The sequence below is a fragment of the Apteryx rowi genome, unplaced genomic scaffold, assembly GCF_003343035.1.
Source record: "Apteryx rowi isolate R43461 unplaced genomic scaffold, aptRow1 scaffold_71, whole genome shotgun sequence".
NCBI classification, from domain to species: Eukaryota; Metazoa; Chordata; class Aves; order Apterygiformes; family Apterygidae; genus Apteryx; species Apteryx rowi.
In genome coordinates this window covers 571,506-588,315 of record NW_020450994.1, presented here as the reverse complement: position 1 = coordinate 588,315, position 16,810 = coordinate 571,506, and the positions used below count along the sequence as shown (strand labels likewise).

Sequence of the window (16,810 nt, the reverse complement as noted above, 5' to 3'; positions counted from 1 at the left end):
AGAAGAAGAAAAAAAAAAAGAAACAGGCAAGCTTTTGGGGACATAACACTCAGTAGTTCTAGCCCGAACACACAGTCAAAGTTGCATATTTATCCTCACTCACTCACAACAGCTGTATTTTGCAAAACACCTCTTTTTTCTCCAGGCTATATGCACTGTTAGGTGAGCCAACAAAGCCCCACAATATACCAACTTGTTTAAGGCAGCTAATAAAAATATTCTACACATCTGTTCCATAGGATATGCAGTACCTAAGATACATGGATGACAAATGTATCCTCTAGAATGGAACCCGGTACTTCCTCACTGAATTTGTGTGTGGGGGGGAATCAGTAGCTATGAGCAAGAGCCATCAGCCCCTGAACGCAATAAGCCTATATGAATATAAAATTTCTTGGAACAATGGTGAACACCATAAGTAACTACAATATATAACCCCCCCCTCCCCCTCCCAATATATAAAAACACACCTAGCTCCACAAAACCAATCATCATCCAAAACATACAGAAAAGAACATAATACATACAAGAAGGCCCTCGAACTACTGTATTTTCCCTCAGGCAAGCATTCATGACAGCCCCTCTCAATCAAGCAGAACCATTACTCAACAAGCCTAGCCTTCAATCAGCCCTAGAACTTTATTAAATTCACTATCAGCAGAAAATACGCATAAACTGACCAGCATCAAATGAAATCAGACTATAGATGAGCAGCCTGGAGTATCAACTTGCCAACACATCTCTATAGCCACAACAATGAGCAATTCTAAAACAGAACTATTCAAATTCCAGGATCCTCCATATGTATTTCACAGGATGTAATATACTTTAGGAAGTGATCAAATACTTTTACTGATTTTATACACTGGTAAAAGAAAAAGTAACCATACTAGAACTCATACAGAGATTCAGATCTCTCAAAGGACAAAAATACCCAGCTACTACTGGGAGATCATTTACCACAGAACAACCAGCTCTAACCACTCAGTGTTGATTCTCAAAGAAACCAATAAAACACCTTCAAAAGAATATCTTAGAAATAAAAATTCACAACTCTACTGCATAATAAGTACCAGAATGCAACAGAAATGGTGACTATATGGCATGTAAGAACTTACCTTGCCCTCACCTATTGCACAAATTATAAACTAATTGCCTCTTTCTCAATACAATCCAACCATGCTACCACCTCCTTGACCTGCTAAGGTTGCCTACTGGCTGCAGATATTAAGTATATTACCTTTCAGATTATCTGTTAAACTGAGTATTTGTTCTTGTGTTGCATTTAGCCCTAAACATCTCTGCTTTTACTTCCAATCCAAATAATGACTTGAGGATCCAAAAATTTGTCTTTTCTTTTTCCAAATGGAAAGTTGGAAAAAGTTGGTCTAATTAAAGATATTAACTCTCCCTACATACTCTGCTTCAATGAACTGGGATACAGTGAAGTATAGATACAGACAAGTGAACTTAAGGCAGATCACACTACATTTAGAATAAACCTCCTCTGCACATGGAATACAAGCATCCACCAAGGGAATTAAACAGAAGTCACCACTACATGTAGCTTCCTGTGTAGACAAGCCCTAATTAGCACAAAAAAGTATTACACCAAGTTTAATAGTTTATGTTCATTTTAAAACAACGCTTATTCAGGCGAGCTGAAGAGCCTGTGCAAGTCTTTAGTGGCCATGGTGACCCTAGATTTTAAGCTTAGTATTCAGAACAACCTATAGACTAATTGAAACTTACCTGAAGAACGCTCGGGTAGCCCACGCAGATACCTCTCTATCACAAGCAGCATTAGAACAGGCTAAGATAAGGCAAGTGGCACAGGCTTGGTCCTCCTAGAGAATATTATACTATTAGCAGGGCAGCTTATATCAAGTTGATAAGAAATGTGAGAAGGTTATACAGACCCATAACTAAACACATAACTGAATACTTTTTGCATCATTTTATCTAGATGGCAAGGAGATCAGGTCTTCCCAAGGAAAGAGACAGGAAGTCAATCACAGTAAAACATCCCACTGTAGCAGATAAAGCAGTGAATGAAAACTTTTGATACATGATGTTTTTGCAAACTGAAGAGGATTATTGGTAGGAAACAATCTCCATCTCAATCACCTAATTATGACTATAATTTATGAAATTTCTATGGAAACATAAATTAAGACTGTGTTGGAATTAAAAAAAAATCTATACAAATATTTGTTTGCATACTCTAAAGGCATGTTAAAATAGCACTTAGTATGTCCTATCAAATCACAAAACAATAGATTATAGTGAACTTTCACTACAGGTACAAGTCAGTACTAGTCAAATTGAAATTGCAATCCATGATAGATACAGTTTCCCTCCTGCTTGTTTGTTATTTATATTAAATAAAAAAAATGGACTGACTCTACACATTTGTACTGGCCTTTAAAATGTAAAAGCCTTTTGCAGTTGTAGAAATTTAACTTTTCAGAAAACTCTTTCTCTTTCCTAAACTAAGAATTGCATTATACTTCTTCATGCAAGAAATGAAAGAATTTCAAGAAAAGTGATATTACACTTTCATTTTTAGATACCAAAAAATGGGGAATCATTTCTCATTATACAATCTTGTGCTATGCAGACTGTGCAGGAGGAAAGGCTAATACCTGAGTTGATAAATAAAATGGTAATTGGCATTTGTAGTTAAACAAACAAAACAAACAAACAAAAAAAAGCCACTCATGCTAAAGAAAAGTGATTAAATTTCCTATAAGGCCACATAATTATTACAGATCTTCTGGTTTTCATGACAACTCAAAAATTCTCACCTGATGCAACTTGAAAAATCTTTCAATTTCTTCTCCGTCTCCACCTATACTGCTAACAAGAAGATGCCGCAGCTGATCGACAGGTCTGAGTTTATGAAACATAAAGCTCCCCTAAAAGTAATATGTAAGTCTGCATTACAAGTAACAAAGTAATACAAAAAGCAATACAAAGTTTGAATAAAGTTGTCTTTACACTGACTATACCTACAACTCCCACCCCACAGCCCAAAATGTTAATCTTTAGCATTCTCAGAGTTTTAATTTTTTATAGTACTGAGTTAAAACATAGCGGTGCCTAAAACCCAGTTCCCATTCACATGGGGAAAATTCTGTAACAAGTCCAGAAAAGGCAGGAAAAATACTGCCATGGCTAAATGATCTCCAGAGGTTGAGATAGTTTTCTTAGCCTAAAATGAAGTATGCAATATAAACATAACTTAGAAACTTTCTCGTTGTATACTTGCTATATGGCTCTCATAAATCTTCAGAACTGACTGAAAAAAAATGCTTTAAGCATTTAGGACCAAGTTCATGGTAAGACTATCAGCACTCAGTCATCTTAGCTGCATCTTGCCTGATAACTGTTTTAACACAAAACAGCTGCCATCAAACAAATGCAGACTGATGCCAGGGTTAAGTGTCTGCTCAAAAGTTTTGTAGTTTACAAATAACATTGCCACAGAATCAGCCTTACACAAATAAGCTTCATAATTACACAAGCCTAGAGGTACTGCTGCAAGACATTAATGACCTATTAAATATTTTATAAATTGTCTAGTGGCTAAGATAGTAATTGCCCTAAAATATTGCCAAACATAACTTCCCTACTCCTCCTTTTAAATTAATTTCACACTTTTTTTTTTTTTTTAAACACACATCCCTTTCTGGGATTCTTTTAGGACAAAGAAGAAATTTTTTGTTCAAATTTCAACTGTCAACAACAAATATTTGTTCAAGCCCTGTTCTCTGAGCAATCTGTGTCTGTTTGAATTTCACATAATCATGATAACCAAGGTTAAAAAAAGTCTCAGATGATTCATGTGAACAAAAGTTTCCTGAGACCAACAGAAAGGAATCAATGGACTGCACAAGACAAGTGGTCCCAATAGCTTTGAATAGATTTGCAACCAAGTACAGTTGGTTTCAGCAGTCTTCTCCCTTATTTGTTTTTATGTTCAGCATATAATCATAAAAGTTTATCCAAAATGAATAAATATTTACAGGCCTGGATCAGTCTTCAGGCTTTATATTTACCTTTCTGATTTCCTGTTAAAAACTAATACTCACCTGGGCTGAAAGCAGAACAAATTTCTTAGGTGGCAGCATGTGTTGTTGCACAACAACAGGGGAATCAGTTATTGGAATAATGTCTTTATTTAATGGAGTTATAATCTTCTGAATTTTGAATTCATCAATAGCAGAAAGAGCCCAGGAATGCCCATCAACACGGGTAGTCATCTGAACAAGAGATAGATATCATCCAAAGTGTGATAACAGACATAGATTTTGTCCAGGGTGATATTTTACTAATTACAACTTAAAATTATACAGAATGAAATTATTCTTGAGACAAGAAACCTCAAAGAAAATAAGCAAGTCTTCATATTGTCTAACAGAAGATTACCAACATATTTGCAGCTATATATGTTGCTTCTTCTGGGTGGCAGGGACTGAGTTTTGTACCTCAGTGTAAAACAACTTGCAAGGTAGGATCTTTCAATGCTGCCACAATACAAACAGCAACAATCTGCCAACCACATTAGAACCAAGTCTCATCAATTTGATTTATTTATTTATTTATTTTTTAAAGAACCCCAAAATGCTGCAACTGAACCATGACAGTTTAGACAACTTTCATAGTTGGCAGCAGTGCTCTAAATATAACTCAAAACAAGACATATGGTACTGAGGATGTTCGTGAAAACTGTGTACACTAATGAAAAATAACTTTTCAAGAACTGGTTACAGTTTTTTGGGGAAACCCAGCTATCCGTTACTGCCAAATGCCTTAGAAAAAAGTGAGAAGTCAGCACCTAGTACATGTGGGGAAGGGAGGTAGAGTAATGATGAAGTATCTTTATAACGCTCCTCCAATGACATTATTCTTGACAGGTCAGTCCTGTACGCCAGCAGAAGACTCCAGACTTGTTTCAGTGCTGGAATGCTCTTGCTGAACTGATGCATAAGGCAACTAACTCCCTCCAGATCCCTCCTACAAACCGACTTATGTAAGAAGCATAAAAAAATGGGTGAAGTAATGGAGAGATTGATCACATCTGATATTTAACAAAGATGTGGCATATCTGTTGAGCTAAATAAACCTAAAGTTTCTAACACACGTATATTGACTAATCTTCCTTGCCAAATTTCAACCCTGTCAAATAACACACTTTGCACTGGGAACCATGTCTTCCAATGCCTGTCCACAATACACAGCATGCTACAGACAACAATGTGATACAAATGAGACAGTATTTTCAAATATGTCAATTAATATTTCTTAGAAGTCAAGGCATTTCTTTTGATTCATAGGTTGCATCAAGCTAGAAAATATGGCTGAACTGAGAATTCCTGCTGATAGTTTCCATTCACTAAACAAAAACATTTACGAAAATAACTTAAAAATATATTGATAGGTAGCTTTGTAAGTGTATCCAAATAACTCATCATGGGAGTTTTCCTACAATCTACCCATTTCTTGGGGATAATATTATTTGAATATGTATGTCATCAGGAAAAAAAAAATCTATATTCCATCAAAATCATATGAATGTTTATTTTAGTACCTGTGTTTCCATCATTGGCTTTTGGAAAGGGAAAGAATCATGATTGATACACCACAGAATGTCATTATCCTCATTTTCTGAAGCTGCCATCAGCAGGATCCCTAGTAAGAATGGTGATATCAATAATTTGCACTAGAGCAATAATCACACATTAGATACCAATTCATCAGTCCCATATTTAATTTAAAAAAAAATAAATCAATCTCTAAGTCCTAATCATACATTTGAACAGCATTTAATATCTCTTGGGCTTTTATGCCATTTGGGTGTTCGGGTGGTCCCTATCAACACCCTGTTGCTATTTACTCTAAAGAAAACAAACAAAAATGAGGCTAAAATAGCTACAATACTCTTCATAAAAATGATATGTTTAAACAGATCTTGGAAGAAAAAGCTTCTGGAGATTACCTTGCTCATAAAATCAGCATGTTAAAAATTTGAAATAATTATTGTTTTTAGCATTGTCATTATTCTCTTTCTAACAAAGACTCAGGAACTCACTGCTAAAAGCAATACAAAGAACCTCTGATACATTGAAGGACAAATGTTAGATTCCCGACCAATACAATGCCAATGCCCCTAAGACACTGTCTGGAATCAAAAAGCATTATGTAATTATATTCTGCATATACATACAAATGCACAAAAATTTCATACAAATTCTCCTTCTGGTCATCTGTGCTTATATCTTACATCAGTGTTTTTTGTGATAAAGAATTCTCTTTGTTATTTATTGAGGTTTGCCAAATTTGCAGTTCATTAATTTTGATCTCACATGGCACTTGATAGACAAATGGCATTTAGATCATCTACTAATGACATACATATTTTGGGTGTTCAGCTGCTTGTTATGTAAGTAGTATATAAGTTTTTCCCCTAAAAAAAGGGAAAAAGTAATAATAATCTTATTTATATGGTATTTCAGGTCTCGTCATATAATGCCTAGTGAGTGCAGTTACACTACACCAAGTTAAAAAGTGCCAGACATCATTCCTAGAACTAGAAGCTGATTACTGATACTGTTAATTTGTTAAAATGATCCTTGGTATGGTTCTGTGCCAGCTAGTACTCTTGCAGTTTCTGCACATAAAATGAGAGTTATCATGGTCCAACGACTAGTCCCAATGGGGTATCTACATGCAGCCATTCCATTCTTTCATTCATTGGACCCTGACCTTGCTTCTAGCAATGGTCCAGGCATTTATGATGTACTAACACTGATGTGGCCTTAGTGTACCTAATATTTCATACAGGAACTACAAGGATTGATTAATCCTTTTGTTACCTTTTGAACTTGCAATTCACAAAGCAAGTTACCATGGGGAATAGTGAATAAGGTCTATTCATTCAAATTGTTTCAAAGAGACAAAAAAATCCAACTCTCTAGACTTAGCTAGAAGATACCAAGACTGTAATGACACCTTTTGTTTCTCTATTGATTTTTTAAATGTAACCTTCATCAATGCCCTCCCCCAACAAACCCACATCAGTCAGACAAGAAATATGAAAGATGACTTTTGAAGAGACTTGCAGTCTTGTTTGGTTATATGGTGATCATGAACCGTAAGAATTGTTAGACTGCTTGCAGACATTTATTTGAAATGTTACCCAGGAGGGCAACTAAGTGACTAAAAAGGTCAGCAACACAGAGATGATTTCCCCTCATTTCTATATCACTTTTTAAAATTCAGCCTAGAGTCAGAAGTGCCTAAAAGCTGAAACCATCCGGAAGCTGCTTGGTGGCCTAAATTAATTCAGTAATTAAATGAGTCAAAAAATAAACGAGTCAGCACAGTTGCTAAACTCAGCAAAAAGGACAGGCACTAAACAGTTGAGAAGCCTCTTTCTATCCCTTGCTTTGAAGAATTATGGCACATGAATAGAGAAACGTGGGTGAACTTGCACCCTATTAAAGCTATTTTATGGGGAGATTAGTAATTACATGAAAAAGACAATTAACACATGAACAGAGTTCTTAGCTCAAATACTGCACCTTGCAGAAGCACTAAATTCTGAAAACTATGGCAACCTTCCATTTTCAAGAACCTTCCCACTAACACACAGAAGTCATGCTTAGCTCTTGGTATTTCCATTGCTTCAAGCTCCCAGAGGTAAAAACAGTGACAGTGATTGTCACAAAAAAATCTCATCTGGGCTGTATTTCACTGCTTACCTTTGCTATAAAGAGCTCTGTGAACCTTTGAGGGTTTCTCCACATTAGAAGAAGCCGAAAATCCAGGAGGCAAACGGACATGAACCAATGTTAACATTGAGGGACGAGCTGCTGGATGCTTAAATTGTGAGGTACTAAAATACAGTCGGACACCTAAACAAAAGAAAAAAGACTGCCAATTCCATGCAATATAATATAATTGTAATATTAGGAGGAGCATCAGCACTTTGGAGCGAAAGCTGGTTTCAGACGTGTAATAAATTCTGTACATACACCACCATATTTCTTGCTGGAAAGCCAGGCAGATTAAAATGGTTTTAACCTAGCTCTGCCACTAATTTCCTAAAGAACTTCTGTCCTGCCACTTTCTTCTGTTTTTTTAATTAATAAAATATGGATCATAATTTAAGTGACCAGATTATACTCAAATCAAATGTTAAAAGTTTGAATATATAAAACAATATATCAGAATGAAACGACATTTTTCAAAACTTTCATTCTATAAAAAGGAAAMCTTTTGTCAATTTTGCTAAATGATGCAGATGCCATTTATCAGTTAAAAAAAGGGTTTATTAATATTGCTTTTTTACCTGCATGTGTGATTGCTAGCAGTTGACAGTCTATGGATTCAGAATTCTCAATCACTGCTATTTGAACAATAGGCTTAAATACAGAACGATCTATTGTTCTGAAAAGAAAAAAAAAAAGAAAAAAAAAGTTTTTCAAAGAAAAAAACCTGTATTTTTTTTTACATAATTGACACTGTATGACAATCCAAAGAAACAAGCAAACAACATTCTTTAAAAATATAGTGAAACTAATGGCCTTAAAGGAAACCTCTCATTGTAGTTGTCATATACCTGGCAATGTTCCCAGCAGCAGAAACTACAGCATTTTGTGAAAGAGAAGTAACCCTAGTCATTCCTTGACCGTCTTGTCCCAAATCGTAAACCTGCAATTTGATAATAGTGCTTAGTGTTTTGCAATTTAATTAATTCATATAGCCTGACCTACCATGCAGCAACACAAACGCTCTTTAATTTTATTGCATTCTCATGTTTCCATACAGTTGAGGGGAAGATCAAAACACTACTCTTTTCAAAAAAGTACTTTGGGTCTTGGGCACACACTTTGTTAGAGAAAGATAAACTGGAATAATATCCTGACAGACTCAAAGAGAATTACCAGGTACTGAGGAGAACTGTAAAATCATATGCACATTAGTAACACAGCAAACAATCATTAGAGTAAGTCACATACTTGCAGCACTCCTTTTTCTGAGCGGGTGTATAAGATATTTCGAGAGTTGTCAATGGCAATTTGAACTACAGGATCTGGGAGGGACAAAAGAAGAAAAGGGTGAAGAAGAAAATCAACACTGGATTTGGTGAAAAAATGTTTAAAGCAGAACACCTTTAAAATAATCCAATGCAAGTTAACAAACACTTCAGTTTGACTGATTCACTTCTTAGAAGAATCTCCAAGACTCCTACCACAAAGTGATTTAAAACAGCAAACAATTTCCAACAATTATTAATAAACTTAAAAATTAGCATTATTTAATCCATCCCCGAACAAAAAAATTGTGCAACCATTTCAAGTTAAAATTTCACTAAACAGTGAAATAAGGTAAAACTATTTGTTTAAAATTTGTTTACTGTTTGCAATGATCCCATTATGAACATATTAATTTTGTACTACAGAATATAAATTTTTAGTCGCCTACAGAATAGAAGCTTTTAGTCACAAATATCAAAATTTTCAGGCTTTGCTATCTATATCCTGACTGGGGCATACAAACAAGTGACCTGATTTTCAGAACCACCAACCACCGCAACTTCCATTGACTAAACGCACACAGCGAGAAAAGTATTCAGTTTTACTTAGTAGTATCATTTAAAAGTTTATATTAAATTATTGGGAAAAATCTAACATAAATACTTACCATCCTCTGAGAATGTGAACTGTAGCAATGAAGGAATAAGGAAAGAGAGCGTGCCTTTTGAATGATTGATTTTTCTACATCGCTGGCTAAACCAGCCTGCCTCAGCCTACAATTTAAAACAGATGCAGTGTTAAAAGAAAAAAAAAAAAAAGAACCATTAGTTCTATTAAAAAAACTGGCTGTTACCAGGAAAAGTAAGAAAACAAGCAAAAATCTAATTACACACCATTGATTTCAGTGAAAAAGAATACATTTTTCATTTGAAAGTTGTAGCTGATTATTAAAAGCAAAATTTTACACAAAAAAGGGCAAAAATTTTACACATAAAACTGCCAAAGGAGGTAAATGTATTAAGAAAAAAAAAACACAACAAAAACAAAAAAAACCAACTGCAATTCCTATGGGAATCCCTATGGAAATCCTCCTAGGGAAAGATCTGCAAACTGACTAAACTGCTTGCAATTAAACTAAAGTCAAAGCAAATCTAACAAAAACAATTGCTTATATTAGATTTATGAATGATTTTTAATATCTTCTTAATAAAAATATAGTCTTCACTTATTTTTCCACCAATTGTCTATATTCAATTACATGTGATTTGAATAAATCTGCTTATACATTCTTTGTCTCATAAGCTCCTACATAATGCTAAGGTATGAGACAGTTTGTCTTGGCCTTGTTTAGTATTATCAATTTCACTATCATTTTTGGCACAAGGATCCATCCATGAACACTAATTAGAGTAATTCAAACTGTTATACTTAAAATAAGTTCCATTATCTCTTTGAAAACAACATACAGAACATCTCATTATGGAGATCAATTTGGAGCAACAATGTGGATTTTCAACTCTCATTGTGTTGACGTATGTGAACTTAACACTGAGCTTCAGACTAAGATTTTCAAAGCTAAAATGTGAATGCAGACATGATAAACTTCAGTTAAAAAAAACCTCTGGATATTCAAGTTAATGAAGTGCCTCTGAAAATTTTAGCCTATAGTCTTCTGGCATTTACAATTTTTTTTTAAATGGTCTGATGTACTTTCTTAAAACTAAGATTAAAACTGGTTATGGCCATGGGTATCCTCTCTTGGGACCCAGCACAACAGGTCACATCGAAGTGAAGTCCTTGTGTGCTGACAATGAAAACTTAAAGAGGAAAAAAAAAAAGGTAAAAACATTAAAGAAAAAGCTTAATTTAACTCTCCCTGAAGGAAAAGGAGTCAGCTCAAATTTTCAAACTCATTTAATGAGCTAAAATTAAACACTGAGAGCACAATAACTTTTTCTAATCAGCTACTAGGTTTATCTGCTTCCAGTGACCAGAACAGTTAATGCAGTGGCAAACCGATTTAGTAGACTGAGATATGACAACTGGAAGCAGCAGTACTCCTAGTAACTGCGACCCCTCATGATTTATTTTATTTTATTTTTTAAGTTTACCACAGCTATTTCTCAAATCAGCTATTTATAGGCCTCTTGGAAAAAAATATGTCTGTGATGAGAACTCAGAAGTTTGTGTAACCAAGTCACACAACAGAATTCTGAAAGAAAGGAGATGGCAAGATCGACATCAAATTTAGAACTCTTAGTGTTTTCATCCCACAACCATGAAAAATGCCTGTGCATAAAATCTATAATCACCTGATAAGCTACTTCATATAAACAGCCATCCTTTCCAGCCAAAAAGATACGCCCATTATCAGTGGATGTTATTGCCAGCATGCAAATATTATCTGTAGGGAGCGAATAGAGAGGGTCTGGTAGCAGCTGCATTCCACCCGACATACTGTCGTTGAGGGCTCCAGAACCTTAAGTGAATTAAGAAAAAAAAAATTCTTTAATTTTTAACTTGTTCTTATAAATATTATAGGTATTTCAGAAATGTTACAGCAAACTTCAGAATTACTAAACACATTTTGTAATAGTTTTCCTTCGAAGTGAACTGCAGAATAATTAATCTTTTGTTTTTAAAAATTATAGTAAATTCTCTGTCTAAGTTTCCAAGAAAGGAAGCAAAATCTCTTTTTCCATATATTTTCTAACAGTTGTTACCTCCTCTAAATACCAACAAACCTAAAATATAAGATTTCCACATTTCTCTTTCACAGCAAGATACAATAAAAAGAGTGAAAGATTATAAGCCTCTCGCTTTCTCAAAACAATTCTATATTTTCTTTACTATATACATACACACACACACAATGTACATTTAAATTATACACACACACACACATATATACAACATATATATTTTCTCTACTATATATGAGGTTGAAAGAAATTGGTATCAGGTTCTCAGTTTCTGTGGCTGGAATACAAAAGCCAACCATTTTAATGAACTCCATTCAGTGTTTGCTACTAAGATTCATACCCATCTCTTCCTTTCCTCTCTAATATACTATTTAATTAACAAGACTATCTGTTTCAAAAGTTTATTTTATGTTAAACAGGTGAATGACACAGTTTAATGCTCCTCTGAGGCCCAGGATCAGTAGTTGCATACCCCATAAAAAGGGAATTCCTTCACCCAGGCTGTAAAGAGATTTATAATTTAGCAAGGAACTTAGCACACGGCCTTGCTTTTTTAATGTTACTAACAAACATTTACCTGTTAATGCACTACAAAGAATACCCACCTAATAGCTTTAATTTACTTAAAAGGAGAAAAGAAAAAAAAAGAGAGAATTACCTGCTTGTATGTTAGCACAACTGAGCCCTAAAATCACAATATCCACTGGAGTAGCCAGAACAAGTAAGTGTCGTACATGAGGCTGGAAAATGCCTAAGGGGGAAAAAAAATTAAATCTTATTTGCAGTCAATCTCTCAGACTCACAATGAATGTATCCACTGTATTCACTGGATAGAAATATCTGCTGGTTAGAGGGAATAGTCATATTTAAGACCAAATAACCTGTCAAACTCTAGAGTCGGAAAACAACCAGCAGTTCAGCTTCCAATTTATGAAATACAGGATCTTAAAAATAACATTTTTCTTATAAACGTGTTTCTTTTATATTCAACCCCATTGCCAATTCAACTTTGACTTCAATGTTACATAAGCAGTAGCTACCAAAAGAATTGGGAGGGCTAGAAATCAAGACCTCATGAAAGATACCTTGAATGTGTAAATTTGTAAACAGTAGAAATGTTAGAGTATAATGTGGGTTAAAAAAAAAAAAAAAAAAGCTAATCAGCACAAATGATTGTTAAATTATACATTACTTTTGGATTGTAATCAATTTCATAATGGTTCTACAAACAAAACATAACCACACATATAAATATATAGGCATTTTTACATATACAAACACATATGAAGAAGGTTCAGTAACCGCATAATTCTAGTCACTGTCATATATTTCTTACCTCCTTTTGGCTTCACAAGACCCACTGCAAGAATAGTTTCACTGAGGCCATCAAAATAAGCAAGGTCTCCCCTGCCAACATACAAGAAAAAGCTGCGTAAAAACTGAAGAATTACATAATAACAAAGTCAGATTCTGTACATCTAAAAATTATTAATACTTGTAACAATTTTAAACTATCTACACCTTTTGCTTAGAGTGAGAGCAAGTCCAGCAGAACGGAATGACAGAAATTTCATGGTAAAACTATATAGGCAACCATTTGAGCTCATTTGAGCCTCCTACAGCTAAGCTTTAAACCTGAAATCCAATTGTATTTTATATTTTTGTTTGTTGTTAATTCATATAGTCCACTCTGAATTACATAATGCAGCATAGGTAATGCCAATTAACATCAAGAATGAGGAATTTATATGGTATCTGTTTCATCAAAAATACCTAAAGTAAATTTAATTGAATAATTTTATCTATTATAAAAAGATAAAAACCTCAAACTCTTCCCCCAGTACCATATCTTTAAGAGTATGAAGTTTTGTATTATTTGGTGGAATGTATTTAACACACTGGGACACAATGTAAACATATGGAGAGGAGCTATGTGAGGCACAATCTTAACTTTAAGCTAAGAAATATAAGAATTATGTATAAAGCAATTCCTACTGAATTCTTACCATACAAGCAAGTTAGAAATACAAAACTGTAAATCATAAACATATCATTGTCATTGGAAAATATTATAAAATTATTTTCATTTATGTTACCTTAAAATAAGTTAGCTATATAGCCAAAGTACCAAGGCCATATTATTTAGCATTGTGGAAATGACTGACCGCTTTATAGCATTAATGTACTTAGTAAAACTACTTAACTGAGTTAGGCAATTAGGATAAAATTTTTCCACCTTTTTCGGCATAATCAAAGCCTTAGCAGAAATACACCAATAACTTCAGGATATTGAATAAGTCTAATTAAGCAAATACATTTTTTTTTCTTCCATCTCTAGATGATTTGGCAGCAGTATAACTAACTCTTAAAAGTCCTCAAATACTTATTATTCAAGAATTTTAGTACAACCTAAAAGAAATCAAGATACCTTATGCTGAAAAGCACACCTCTGTGCTACAGGTAAATAATCTCCACTATTGCAATCACTTAATTTAGATATAATAGAACGAAACCATCAGGAATATGTTGTGTACATACCCATCTTCATAGTTCCACATGAAAATGTCACTGTCAATGGTTAGCCAAGCTCTGCTGATTTCTGGAAATACTCCCATCATACAGTTGCACTGCATATCTGAAGCACTGCAGATGTAAGGACTAAATGCATGTAGGCTAGCAAACGCAAAATCTCTTTTTGAATATTTCACAATTTTAATATTATTTTAAAGATAGTAGTTCACAAACTATGCACAATAAGCACTCAAAGTTCCTCATATAGGAACCAATTCCGCAAGCAGCTCTACACAAATGGACCTTATTACCACTTGGAGCCTTTATAAAGGGAATGCAAGCAAGATCAAGGTTCATCTGTGCAAGAACGATGGAAGGATCTGGGAAAAACAATTATGAAAGAACAAAAGTTCACTTCGAATATTATTACATACACAACCTAACACATGATTTTTCATCAGGATACGTCCAAACTGCTCCACTAGCTCAGGGGGAAGTGGGACTCTGCGGACTGGGCTGATCTCTGGAAGATTAGGTATTGACAGCAAACCTGGTCCTTGCAAAGGATAATCCATATCTGACATACCAGAAACTGTAGGGCTACCTGTAAATAACAACAACAACATTAGACTTCCTATAAAGAAATAAAAATTTACAAAAAAAAAAAAAAGATACTCTTTATCTTTACCAGATTTTTTCCTAATCTGTGAAATCTAAATTAGACTAATGCTTATTTCTCATTTTAATTTAGATGAATAATCCATCCCTTAAGACTACTCAAAAACACGGTCTTGATACTGCAAAGCCTTTAAGCATATAAATACTGCTACTCACAAAATACGCGTGAACAAAGGCATCTGTAGGATCAGGACCATAAACAGTTAATCTAACTCAGACAAAAGCAAATAGACTTGCAGACATGTATGAAAGTACACTTACACAAAAAGCAATAAAATGCTTTTAAAAAGCATAGGAGTTCACAATCTAAAATAATTGTATTTGTGACACAGGTTATACAGTAAAGAAAACTGACCCAGAAGCTGTCAAATCTGACACTATTTTACACGTTAGCCTTACAAACAGTTATTCAAACTACATTTGACAAAACACAAAGTGAAAGAAGTCTCTTCTTTATACTTCAAAGTTTCCCTATGTTTTCTCCTGAAAAAAGAAAAATTCAGGCTGTGTATGAGAATACACTTCTAGAGAGACACTTACTGGGCACTAATGACTATCTTAAAAGTTACTCTCTAAAATGCTTTCTGAGTATTAAATTTCTTTCTATTTTTTTATACTCAGGATACCTCACTAGCTTCTGACAAATCAATGTTGTATTGCAGTAATGATTTTTTAAATTTATTTTAAACTTCTCCTAATTTCAAAAAAAGAACACCATCAGAAAAAAAAAAAAGACCAAAACACTCCAACCCCCAAATCTGAGTTTTCTTATTCATCAGCAACAGCAAGATTGAGTCCGCTAGTTCTGCTTTACTGGACTTCACATCAAACTTCTCTCCTGGAAAGACTTCAGATTATGCTTTATATGAACATTTAAAAAATAGCTGCTTTTGGTAATTGCAGGGCATGATCTAATCCTACTGGCCAACCTACAGACTCTTATAATAAGTCATCTAGCCCTTGGCCCACTCTCTGCCACCTTTTTTCCAAGACTAGCCTTTCTTTCATCATGTATGGCATTAATCTGCCACATGAACAAATCATGAGCAGCTACCTTCACCTAGAAAATGCTCAGCTGTACTCCCAGTTTCAAGTTAATGTACCCATGTTCCCCCACCATATGTGATACATGTCCATAATGCTGCTAGGGTAGGTACACTTTGGCCATGCACATCATATGCTATCATAACAGAAAATAGATACTGTTAATATTCGATTGTATCCTGCCACCTGCTGGATACACACTGATTAGGTCACCTACAGCCCTAGAATGGGTCTTTATGGCCTATTTGGCCAGATGGCTAGCACCAATGAAGTATAAAATGATGCCTCGATGTTTCAAAGAGGACAAAACAAATGTCCGAAGAGAGCTATACATTATATCGTAACTACACGTGATGTACTGCTATAGACAAACAACAGGCACTCAAAGAAGTTTAAGATTTTCAGGCAACCTGTAAGGTTCAGGGATGGTGCTGTACACTTAGTGACACTAAAAACATCCTGCAAGAGACTTCCCAATAAACGAGATGGAAAACGAGTGCTGTTTTCACTGCCTTTTAGAGGGAGACGGGGCTGAAGTGCGAGTCCTAAGCCCCTTCTTCTTGCAACCGCTCCCGCTACCATGGAGAAAGCCCACGTTACCACCTTCGCTGAAGTGCCAAAGCGTCCCCTACCGCCACGCCAGGCCCTCCCGGGGAATCACCAAACCGGGCCTCGTCGGGCTCAGCCCTGGAGCCGTCCCCAAGGCGGCAGGGCCGACGGCTGCTGCCCCCGGGGCCCAGCCAGGGCGGGGGGCTGTGGCCGGCTGGCCGGCCGCCCGCCGAGGGGCCCACGCGTGGCCGGGCAGGCAGCGTGGGCCACGCCGCAGGCCTG

At 35.2% G+C, this 16,810-nt stretch overlaps 1 protein-coding gene across 2 annotated transcripts in view; it reads right to left on the bottom strand.

Moving 5' to 3' along the window:
* Positions 1-14,856, bottom strand: part of NUP155 (nucleoporin 155) — a 34,282-nt gene extending 19,426 nt beyond the window's left edge. Inside the window, exons 1-14 of one of the 2 annotated variants that reach the window (XM_026087201.1) lie at positions 14,724-14,856; positions 14,285-14,381; positions 13,083-13,153; positions 12,405-12,497; positions 11,357-11,523; positions 9,712-9,817; positions 9,027-9,100; positions 8,627-8,718; positions 8,357-8,454; positions 7,767-7,919; positions 5,594-5,694; positions 4,095-4,265; positions 2,808-2,918; positions 1,753-1,847 (exon numbers count right to left, since the gene is read on the bottom strand). In XM_026087201.1, the coding sequence (XP_025942986.1) occupies positions 1,753-1,847; positions 2,808-2,918; positions 4,095-4,265; positions 5,594-5,694; positions 7,767-7,919; positions 8,357-8,454; positions 8,627-8,718; positions 9,027-9,100; positions 9,712-9,817; positions 11,357-11,523; positions 12,405-12,497; positions 13,083-13,153; positions 14,285-14,381; positions 14,724-14,841 (1,547 nt within the window). In that variant the 5' untranslated portion in view covers positions 14,842-14,856. Of the gene's footprint in view, positions 1-1,752; positions 1,848-2,807; positions 2,919-4,094; positions 4,266-5,593; positions 5,695-7,766; positions 7,920-8,356; positions 8,455-8,626; positions 8,719-9,026; positions 9,101-9,711; positions 9,818-11,356; positions 11,524-12,404; positions 12,498-13,082; positions 13,154-14,284; positions 14,390-14,723 lie in introns of both variants that reach the window. The other variant, XM_026087202.1, reaches the window with a different exon arrangement.
* Between the last annotated feature and the right edge of the window lie 1,954 nt (positions 14,857-16,810).